This window comes from Castanea sativa, chromosome 3 (genome assembly GCF_040712315.1).
Source record: "Castanea sativa cultivar Marrone di Chiusa Pesio chromosome 3, ASM4071231v1".
NCBI lineage: Eukaryota > Viridiplantae > Streptophyta > Magnoliopsida > Fagales > Fagaceae > Castanea > Castanea sativa.
Window position 1 is genome coordinate 51,298,848 of NC_134015.1, and position 12,389 is coordinate 51,311,236.

At 32.2% G+C, this 12,389-nt stretch overlaps 1 protein-coding gene across 1 annotated transcript; it reads left to right on the plus strand.

The window, feature by feature from the left end:
• Nucleotides 1-6,697: 6,697 nt before the first annotated feature.
• Nucleotides 6,698-9,734, plus strand: LOC142629648 (glutathione S-transferase U17-like). The gene is made up of 2 exons (XM_075803673.1): nt 6,698-7,082; nt 9,132-9,734. Exons 1-2 carry the CDS (start codon nt 6,765-6,767, stop codon nt 9,504-9,506), a joined length of 693 nt encoding a protein of 230 aa, XP_075659788.1. The 5' UTR covers nt 6,698-6,764; the 3' UTR covers nt 9,507-9,734.
• Nucleotides 9,735-12,389: the final 2,655 nt, after the last annotated feature.

A 12,389-nucleotide genomic window follows, 5' to 3' on the forward strand; every position in this document is an offset into this window, starting at 1 on the left:
TGAAGCACGCCTCCGCCTGACGCGACGCAGCTTCTCCTTAAGGTGATCAATCTCCTTCTGCATGGCCTTGGCATCATCTTCGTGGGTGGCCCTGCCTCCACCGTGAGTATGACTTGCTCTAGGATATTCAGTGTGAACGCTACCCTTTCGATCCTCCCGGCGTTCAAGACGTTCGAAAGGATCCTCAGGTTGTGATCCCTGAGATTCTGCATGGTACGAGCCTAAGCCTGCCATGGTGTTCGAGTTCCTTCAACACTAGATCCCCACAGACGACGCCAATTGTAAGTGCACAATTGCGCCTGGACCCAAAAACACACGTGGGCTCAGGCCCAATGAGCCTTAAACAATGAAATTTGTAGAGTGTGGGTTCACAATCTAGTTTAGTGGTGTTCGAAGCTTGATGAACAGGCTAGAATATTACAGTATTTGCAAACAATGGACGAATAGGGCAAATGGACTTCCTCGGACGTAAGCCGAGGACGATTTATGTATATTATTTCTCTTTTTCTTTCGAAGGTTACAGTTCTTAGTCTTTGTTTAGTCACCTCCTTTTTTCTTTACTCTCTTCCCTCCTTAAATACTTCTTCTGCTTCCTTTTTTATCCACGTGTAACGCAAATTACCCTATTAGACACCTGTCCCATCCTCCACCCTCTGGAAGTCTTCAAATGATAGCAAGAAGGCTGACTCCTACTGTTCAGGGGTCATTTCCCCATTAATGCGGCCAGGGAGATAGGTGCAGGGTCTTTAATGTGGAGGTAGCAGCCTTTTTCTAAGATATTTCTTTCACTCCGTAGCGTCTAGAAGGTGTTTAGATCCCCCTCTTAACCAACAGTTCGTCCAAAACACTGCCTATAATCTTCTTGGCGAATCCCAGGGTCATCGCGGGTCTTTCCGAGGGGAGATTAGTCCTCGGAAGAATCCTCGGACCTTCGCCCCGTGGGCCGACTTACAATCCTAAAAGCCTTTAGTAAAAAACGGTCTGGAACCCGTCAATGAAGCCCAAGGCCCAAATACTTGCTCAGGTCCCTTTACTCCCCACAAATGTGACAGTGTGTACATAGTAAATGCGCAATAGCTAACCAATCAATGTGTGATAAGCTGATAATCACTGCCCTTTAAAACATTTTTTAATTATTCATATAAAAACTATTTAATGAAATAGTTTTGATAGAACTTTTTTTTTTTTAAAGTGCTACTCAAAGTGATAGTGTAAACATCTCTACTCATATTTAGGGCTAAGCAAACTTCAAGTTGGGTCAAGTTCAGACCTGCCTGCATCCCAACCCGATAAAAATATACCTGAAATTACTCTCACCCAAAACCCACACATTCGGGTCAAGTAGAATTTGGGCGAGTAAATCTTTGGTCTGGTCGGGTCTAGTTGAGTCTCTCATACATACACACATACATACATGCATACATACATACATACATACATACATACATATATATATATATATATATATTAAGAAAAAAATTTCATATTTAAGTCGTATTAATTATTATCTGTTTTTATGAAACAATATACTATTAGTCAAATGATTCATTATATAACTTGCAATAATTTTTTTTATAAAAAAATTATATCTAAAATATTCTAAATTTAATATTTATCATGTTATGCCATTTCCAAGTGTGACAATTCTATTTGTTAACAAAAAAAAGTGTGATAATTCTATTTATGTTATGTATTGCAAATAATATGCAATATGCAATAATATCAAAAGAGTCTAAACACTTTATTTCCTTCCCAAAGCAAAGTTTAAATTCAAAATGAGATTCTTTGGAAAAGAAGTCTAATGGACGGAAAAGTCTATACACTTTATTTCTCAATAATATGAAACTTGCAATAATATCTAAAAAGTCTAAACACTTTATTTCCTTCCAAAGCATAGTTTAAATTCCAAATGGAATTCAAATCTGGAATCAAGGTTTAATGGAGGAATGAAACTTCAATTTTGGCTAGCCATTGATTCATCCTTATTTCTTATTTGAGATCACAAAAACAACTTTAGGTTTTAATTGCTTATTGCCTCTTTTTTTCCTGACTTTGGTGTATTTATGATTTTTTTATTTCAAGACATTTATCTTCTTCTTTTTTTGTCGTTGACTTTGGTACATTTATTTTTATATATATATATATATTTATATATATATATATATTCATTTGAATCAAGTTAGTTAATGTTTTAATATTAAATTTGAATCCTAAAAATCAATTTGGAAAATGCAAAGGCTTAAATAAGGTGACTAAAGATAAGATATTTCCATTGTAATTAAGCTCTTAAATTCAAATATAAGTTGACATTTCTATTGGGAATTTTTTTTAAAAGTGGTTGAATATTTTCTCAAAATAAGTTGGGTCATTAATGCCAAGGGATTACCTTTTAAGGTTTAATTCAAATTTGAATGGAAATAAAATATGTTTGGGTCTTAAATGAAGATATTTGGTCAAGATTTTAAATTCGAAAAGGAACTAAAAAGGAAATCTATAATAGAATTTTTTAATATATATATTTGTAATCAGAATTAATATATATCTTAAATTCAAATTTAAGTTGACATTTTTATTGGGAAAACTTTTAAAAAATGGTTGAATATTTTCTCAAAATAAGTTGGGTCATTAATGCCAAGGGATTACCTTTTAAGGTTTAATTCAAATTTGAATGGAAATAAAACATGGAAAGTATAAAATATGTTTGGGTCTTAAATGAGGATATTTAGTCAAGATTTTAAATTGGAAAAAGAACTAAAAGGGAAATCTATAATATGATTTTTTTAATGAGATGAGTTCAAGTTACATCTGGTGTAACTCTTTAGAGTTACACCTTTTCTAAACCATTAGATTTAAGTAGGTTTAACGGTAAAAAAAATGACTCATTAATATTGATATTTTGATTAGCATTTCATTTATTATCATTTATTTATGACATTCCATACCAGTCTCTCCTTACCAAAAACGAGTTATATGTTCTCTCTCCTCCTAGATTATAGATGATTCTGGGGAGCCACCATGTATTATGTTGATTGTTGAGCACCACCAAGTCAGATTGGTTACCTGTCTTGATGCAAAGGCTCTTTGTGGCCGATTTTTTTTTTCATCATTCGCCTCTTTCATAAATAGCTTCATTGAATTGAAGATTTTTCTATGTAGATCTGGTTTCTCATATTGCAAAACCAATCTTGGCCAACTCCATTCCTAGTTCCTACTGCTTTTTTGACCTTGTAATCCTTGCTTTTTGAAATAATAATTTCAAAATAATAATTATGATAAGCTAAGTGAAAGAGATGATTACATTATCACGTAGTGTGTTTTAGAAAGACTCGGCCATGAGTGTTTTCCAATTATTTTCACCCTTAGACCTATTAGTTTGGCAGATCTCAAACGAAATTGGTCATGAATATTTTAGAAAAACTTAGCCACAACAATTGTTCTCTAAAATAATTGGAACTTTGGCCATGAGTGATTCTTTAAAAAAATGTTGTTATAGCACTAATTCTAGTACCTTGAAACATTTGTGTTAGAAATCAATGGTTGAGGCTTAAAGTGCATAGAACCAAAAAGACGTGTGACAAAGAAAGGAGAAAAGGATGACGGTGGAGATGGAGATGGGAGAGTTCAATTTTTTTTTTTTCTACAGTTAATAGGAAGAGTTAATGCCAACCACTAATTTCTAGGGAATAATTATGACATAGCAAGAGTGTTTTCTAACCATTTGATCTAAGAAAAATCTATGGCCTTAAAAAGGTGTAACTCTTGTGAAATTACACCAGATGTAACTTGAACCCATCTCCTTTTTAATATATATTTGTAATCAGAATTTGCCCTATATTTTATGGGTTTGAGAACACTATATTAGAGAATATAGCATCAAATCAGCCCAAGGTGAAAGAAAATAAATTGTCATCAAGTAGGTCGGGTTAAACCCAAAAAACCCTAAGTGCAAGACCCGAACCCAACCCAACCCAAAAGTCCACCTGACCCACCCAAAGCCCTTCGGTTTAGGTCGATTCGGGCAGGTTTCAAGTTTGGTACGTGGCTTCCATGCTTTGCCCTAGTCATATTATGAATATATTTTTACACTAGTTAATATCAAATAATATGATAGATCTAATGACAATAAATTTTACAATATATTTCATAACTGTTAAGATGACAAGTTGGGTTTCTCAAAAAAAAGAAAAAAGAAAAAAAAAAAAGATGAGAAGTTGTGATGATATATAATGAAAATGATATCATTAGTGGTCTCATGTGAAAGTATTGCTGTAATAATCACGTTCAGTCTACCAACTACCCTCGGTTTGTTTTTATTAGGTTCTAAATATTTAGGATTAAATGTTTAGATTCTAAATTTATATATGTTGGCAAATCGAGAACAAAAACATGTCTAGATTAAGTATTAGACATTGCTCAAGATTGTTCAAGTCAAGATTCAAGAACTGTCAAGTTGCAAAAAGAAGAGTTTAGATTTTGTGAAGCTCGACCAATCAAAAGAAAGGTTTGACTGATCGAAAGTCATATTCAGTAGATTTTAAATCAGGCCCAAAGCCTGCGAAAACGTTTAAGGTTTTAGTCCAACACTACTAGGTATAAAAGGAAAACCCTAAATACGTTTTAGAAGCTAATGGAAGTCTTGTAAGTTACTCTTATGAGATCTGTGAGGTTTCTGTAATCTTTTAACTCTACAAGCATCTATCGGAACAAAATCTACAATAAAAAACTGGAGGAAATAGGTTGCTGCATAAAGATCTACTACTGATTATGATTTGAAACTTTTGAGTGTGATCTCAAAGTCACAATCGTGAGTGTTTATGTTCAGCAAATTCAGGTGGAAGAGTCTGTGGAGTTAGAGCTACATGTAGTCATGTGAGTAAGTTCTACAAGATATAGTTTTAGATTTTAGGGAGAAAATCTATTGTAAACTTCTATTCTATCATAGTGAATTTGTTTACCTTGAGGATAGCTAGGTTAAATATTCCCCAAGTTTTTTACTTTGAAACTGTTAGTTTCATTGGTTTTCCTGGATCATCATATTACTATCTTATTTACTTTTCCACGTTGAGTAATATGATTGCATGAGTTTAACCTAGATCTGAATGATTAACCTAAGTAACTAAATATGGTTTACAGGGGTCTAATCTAAACAAACAAACAATTTCGGTTGAAAACCAAGTGTAAAGATAGTTTTCTGTATTTGGTAGCATCAGAAAAAAAAAAAAACTATCTTTAGTAACATAACAAGTATGACTTATTTTTAGAAATTATTTTTCACTATTTTTTTTTTTGGAAAACAACTCTATCTCGCAGCAAGCTAAATAAGAGAAGTTAGAAGATTAATTAATTAGGTTAAACAAATCTGGTTTACAGGGGTCTAATCTAAACAAAAAACAGTTTCAGTAGAAAACCTTGTGTAAAGATAGTTTTCCATATTTAGTAGCATAAAAAAAATAAATTTTTCTGACTTGCTCCTATGGAACCAAGGTCGAAAAGATTGAGAAAAATAGGTCATTCACAACCACTAATAAAGGATTCCTTGAAAAGTTAAGGATTAGTAAAGAAAACTATTTTTAGTCAATATAAAAAGTATGACTTATTTTTAAAAATTGTTTTCCACTATTTTTTTTAGAACAACTCTATCTCATAGTAAGCTAAGTAAGGGAAGTTAAGATATTGTTTTTCAACTCATTTAAAGTTGCTACCAAACACAGAAAAATGAGATAGTTTTATAGAAAATGTTTTTTGGAAAATGACTCAATTTCTAGAAAATATCATCGTTGAAACAAACAGAATGTAATCTAGTTGTGAAACAAAGTTGTAAAATTTGTTGTGTATTGATATTATTGGAAATAATATGAACTATTAAAGGCAAAAATTTAATAGTAGAGTCTATTACACATTCATTAATGCACACACATAAATAAGAAATGAACTATCACTCCAAAAGTGTATGTATTATGGAAAATTAAATTATTAAGTACTCCCGGAGTATCATAAATGCGTGCTCTTCCCTCTCACATAAATGGTGGGTCCTACCATGAATTTAATTAGTGAGATCCACCATTCATATGAGAGGAGGGAGTACGCATTTATGGTATTCCGGAAGTACACAATAATTTCCCATGGGAAAATTCTTAGGTAGTCCCGGAATATAGTGAAATGGTACTCCGTCCTCTCACATTCATGGTGGACTCTACCATGAATTTAATGAGCAGATCTCACCATGAATTTAATGAGCAGATCTCACCATGAATGTGAAAGGAGGGAGCACCATTCTCTGTGCTCCGAAAGTACCTAAGAATTACTCTTTCCCACGTATTATAAATAGATATGCCTGAACTTTTTTTTTGAGTAAGATATGACTGAACTTAAAAACCCTTAATTGTAATAAAGATGAGAATATTCTATAATTATTCCTCTTAGTCTCTTACATTATTATTTTTTATTTTATTTTGATGAATATTTCTTACATTATATCTTGTGGCAAGGAACAGGCTGCTTTGTTCCAAAAAAAATGCCTGTAAATGCGTGATGTCCATTGCAATTTGACCACTCTCTGTTCAATTTTCAGCCACACAACCCACCGAAATTCTCTCTCTTAAAGTCCATCTACGACATAAATGCAATGGTGCGCTCGTAGTATAAAAAGTCACATACCCCTACACCTTAAAGTCCACATTTCACATTAGCTATTAATTTGACATTTACATATATAGTTCATCTTGCCCTAGTAGGTGATTAGCAAAGATTTCGAGAGTGAACTCATGGCGAAGAATGATGTCAAGCTTTTGGGTGCATGGCCTAGTCCATTTGTGCTGAGGGCTCGGGTTGCCCTTAACATAAAATCTGTAAAGTATGAGTTTCTTGAAGAGACAATGGCCCCTAAGAGTGAGCTTCTCCTCCAATCCAACCCTGTTTATAAGAAAATCCCAGTTCTGATTCATGGTGACAAGCCCATCTGTGAGTCCCAAGTCATTGTTCAATACATTGACGAGGCTTGGACCTCTGGTCCCTCCATCCTCCCTTCTGACCCTTGTGATCGTGCTATTCATCGATTTTGGGCTGTCTATCTTGATGAAACGGTACGAGGCTTTTCGTTTAGATGGTTTCTATCGATCTCAGGTCTCAATATATTTACTGTTAATTTAAGTCTAGTTGTTGATTTTGTGCTTCTGTGTTGGACCTTGCATGCATATATGATATATCACGATAATCATATGGTGCCTTCTCAAAAAAAAAAAAAAAACCGATAATCATATGGTGCAATTCTCTTAATTATATTTTCTCTTGGCGGGAGAGAGATTTGTTTCAGTAGAGAATTATTGATTAAATCAATAAATCGTATTTGGATAAGGGTGCGACTTAAGGGTGTGACTTTTGGAATTAGTATATGTCTGTCATAACATATATGTTTTTTTTTCTCGAGAAGTATATACTTGCCTATAAATACCACTGGCCATTTATTTGTGAATTATTTTTAGAGAAATGATATGTCCACAACATTTTTACAACATTTTTACAACAAATCTTAAGTGGCAGGTTGTTACAACATTTTTACAACAAATCTTAAGTGGCGGGTTGTTACTGGTTGTTATTGTTGGGGCAAAAAAGTAATCTTAGTGTTAAGTTCAAATTTGAACCAATAATAACTAACCACCTAGGATTCAGATCCTCTTGAGTTCCTAGGGTACTCTACCAAGTAGAATTCATTAAATCCTAACTACTCTTTAATGATTTAATGGTCTAGATTCTGTCATGTCAGCATTTCATTAACAATCATCTTAATTGTTTTGTTTACAACATTATTTTATTATTTTAAGAATATTATTAATGAAATGCTGACATGGCAGAATTTAAACCATTAAATCATTAAAGAGTGGTTAGAATTTAATGAACTCTACTGGTAGAGTACCCTAAGAACTCTAGAGGATCTGAATCCAACCACCTATGATTTGTTGTGAAAATGTTGTAAAAATATTGTGGACATAGCACCTCTCTTATTTTTTAAAAGTCATTATGTTAGAAAAATGTGACAATTCAAATGAAAACTTGTAACTTTTATTGTCTATAAATTAAGGGTCTAAATCATAGTTAAATTCATGATTTCGTAAGATTTCTCTTAAAATGAACTTTACGGTTGTTGTCTATTGTAGATGACTTTGTTGTTCTAAAGGTGAATTGCTCTTAATTAATCATGCTAGTTTTCAAGGAGGACCAATTTTCACCTTAAAAATATTTTCAACAGACCTTAAAGGTTTTTTTTTTTTCCTGATCATTATCAATAAATTTCCTCTTGTGCTTTACAAGATCATGTGTGCATGGTTGCTATATATGCAAGTTGATTTTATGCTAAGCCACAAGGATACTATGTAGAGAGACTAGGTGATTACATTCTTAGAGGGCGTTTGGATAAACTTATTCCTGCGTCTGCGTTTAAGTCTTTTTTTTTTTTTTTTTTTTTTTCCTCCAGCCGCAAGTGTTGACTAATTCTTCTGTGAACAGTGCATTCGTGCACTGTTCACGGACCCACAATTTTTACTTTTCAGCAACTTTTTCATTAAAAATGGGTCCCGCGGTACTATTCACACATTTTAAAATTATTTTGCTACAGTGTTTTCAGTTTTCAGTTTTCAGCAATAAGTTCTATCCAAACGGACCCTTAGTGTGTGGAATTCAGATTTCCATATTATCTTTTAAATAGAAAAGATATTTCAACATTTTCTTGTGTCAATATTTTTTTTTTAAAGTTAAAGGAAAATTATTTCTTAACTTCTCCTATCTAACTAAATAGGAAATAGAGTTGTTTTCTACTAGTTTTGTTGTTTTTTTTTTTTTTTTTTAATTTTTTGTGGAAAACAACTCTATTTCAAGTAAAGAGATTTGACTTTTTTCAAATTTAGATAAGGAAAGTCAAAAGATAACTTATTTTAATATTGATACTAAACATAGGAAAATTATTAGTTTTTTAGAAAATATTTTTTGAAAAATGATTTATTTTTTAGAAAATGTTAATATCGAAACAAACAAGATTATAGTTCAACTGTGTTGCATATCATTCTTCCCTTTTCTTTTCTTTTTTTGTTCTATGCACATAAACTTTTTCAGTTATTATGAATTTCAATTGGATGCAGTGGTTCCCTACCATGAAAGGCCTTTTGGCTGTCCAAGGAGAGGAGAGGAAGCCCTTGATGGATCAAATGAGTGAAGGGATTGTGCTGTTGGAGGAAGCATTTGGGAAATGTAGCAAAGGAAAGGCTTTCTTTGGTGGAGATGGAATTGGGTTCCTTGATATTGTGTTTGGGTGCTTCTTGGGCTGGCTCAGGGTATCAGAGAAGATTACTGGTTTGAAGCTGCTGGATGAAGCAAAGACTCCTAGGCTGGTCAAGTGGGCTGAGAGCTTTTGTGCTGATGCTGCTGTTAAGGGTATTATGCCAGAGACTAATAAGCTATTAGAGTTTGCTAGGGCTCTGGCTGCTAAAATGAGAGAGGCCCCTCCTAAGAATTAAGTAAATTTGTGTGAACAACTTTAGTGTTGATCATGGAAGTAGCTGATTCTCAATAAAGCAAAAAACCAAACATCCAAAACACCCAAACACTCCACCAGCCTATTTCATGTAGCCATACTTCTTCCCCTTGTTTTTTTTTTTTGTTCTCTTTTCCATTTTACAATCAATGGAAAAAAAATAAAATATTTATTAGGCTAAATTATAAATTGCACTCTTAAATTTTAACTAAAATTCAATTTAGTTATCTAATTTTATTTTCATTCAATTCAAGGTTTTAAGTTTCAAGACTATTCAATTAAGGTCTTCCATTAGTATTTGTTAGTAGTGCTCCATTAAGTTTTACTTTTTGAGTTATTAGCTTTTCATTTAAAAGTCAGAAATTATTTTTTATTTTAAAAAATAATAATAATGGAAGTAGTTGATTGAATAATTTTGAAAGGTACTCCGCCTAAGAACTAAGTTTGTGTTAACAACTTTAGTATTGATCATGGAAGTAGTTGATTCTCAATAAAAACCTACTTCAAAGTTAACAAACACTCCTCTACCCTATTTTATGTCGCCATACTTCTTCCCCTGTTGTTTTATTTATTTATTCTTTTTACCATTTACAATCAATGGATAGGGTGAGGGTCCCTATAGAATTTTTTCTTAAAAAAAATTCTATGAAAGACCAGATTAGTTGAATTAACCTAAAATTCCTTTGAAATTTTAAAATTTTAAAAAATCTTTGCTCCAATATGCGAAGAACCAGAGTCTCATTATCATCACAAAGACTATTTTTTACCCCCCAACCCCCCTCCAAAAGAAAGCCATACACAATTAATAGCTTGAAACTTGTTTTAGAAAAAAAGATTCAGGCCCGTTTGGTTTGTAATTTGCCATCACTCAATTTTCATCACTCATCACTCATTACTTAAAATACCCCAATTTTCCAAACCCCACCCGTTTGGCACTCATCACTCAGTTCTGCCGTTACTTTGTTTCCAAAAAAAAAAAAAAACTAAAAAGTCAAGATATGCGGTTGGGCATGCGGCTGGGCTTTGTTTCAAAAAAAAAAAAACCCAAAGTCAAACATTGCGGCTCAAACTTGGGTTTAATCACGAAAATGTCATTGAAAACTGATTTTTGGAAACTAAAAACACCTAAAATGTGTTTTTAATTTCCATAACTCATCACTCAAAAATCTAATAATTGAGTGATGGAAACAAGAGTTGAAAACCAAGCCAAACAAAAAAATTTGTGTGAGTCCTATGTGTTTTGATAACTCAGTTATGAGTTTTGTATCATATCACTCAAAACTCCTCTAAACCAAACAGACCCTCAGTAGTTTAAAATCAATTTGTAAAGAATATATTAAAAACGTTCAAACAAAGCGAAAAATGTATAAAAGAATCACCATCACGTGGCCCCACATATCTTATGTTCTAGGGTTTTCCATGTGATGTCACAAATTTTTCTCCTTTCTCTGGTACTTATAGGAATGTTTGGGAAACTATAATAGACAATGTAACATAATAGTTATTTTTATAATTTTGCTATCTTGTAATTTGATTATGTTTTTATTACAAGAAATAATCATTCTTTATGAATAACTATTTTTTAAAATGAAGAATAATTAATCCTCCCTAAAAGAGCTGTAATCATGATTTTAAAAATCAGACCAAACAAAGAACTGAAAAGATGATTTGTTTTGGGTTCTCTAATCCAATCGAGGTCTAACCAATAATCTAATCAGTGATGTCATAAAATATATAAATAAAATAAATTCATAATCTCTTATAAAATTGGAAAATACATAGATTTTCATAAATTTCATAACATTAAATTTATTTTCTCTTTAATGTTACTCTCTTTTATTTTTTTCCCAATAAAATTTATAACTCTTTTAAACTTACTCTTTAAACTATAGCACTAATTATATGGATGAAAATTAAAATTTATTTTGATAGGAAATGTATATACCAATTTTTATATTTGTCTTAAAATATATTTTGATTATGGTGTTAAAAGGAAACTTAGGGGGTGTTTGGTACACCCACTTAAACACACATTTTCAGTTTTTAAACAATATTACACGCATTTTCATACATTTTTTCACCCACACGTATTTCCACACATGTTTTCAAATAACAAAACACATGTTTTCAAACACATGTAGAGTTTCAACCTATAGTGTTTACTCCTTATGATCGTCTATTCGACGACAAGAGATTTTATCAGTTGAGTTAACTAGAACCTACTAGTAGTATCTAATCACTTTCTAATCTTTCTATTAAAAAGTAGTTACTAGTAGTTAGTGCTAAAGAGTAAAGACAAATATCTAAGGCTCTTTCTATTAAAAAAAAGAAGGTACCAAAACCCAAAGCGCTACAAAAGAACATGAGTCCATAGTCCAAAACAATCGATCCTGGTGAAAAGAAAAGAAAAAAACACAAAACAAAAACACAAAAGAAACAAACAAATAAAAAAACGCAAAAGTAGTGGCCAAACAAAACGAATGCAGCAAAATATATCTCACCAACCTAAGCATTAGCAAAATATAAATTGCTATTTTATAGCATCAAACCATAAAATAATTTATAAATTGCTATTTTGTTGTGTCTCTCCTTTTTTTTCCAGGTTAATTGTAAAAAAATTTACACTCTAGCTACTATAACATCTTATAAGTAAGATGTAATTGTAGCAAGTTGGTATTAAATTTTTTTTTTTTAATTGTGTCTCTCCTTTTTTTTTCTATTAATATTTATGATTCTTCTTCTTCTTCTTCTTCTTCTCTCTCTCTCTCTCCAAATCTAAAACCTCATGGCCAGACATGAACACCATCACGAGACCATCATGGTCGGATCCACTATCACAAACCACCGCAAGTCACCACCCATTGTC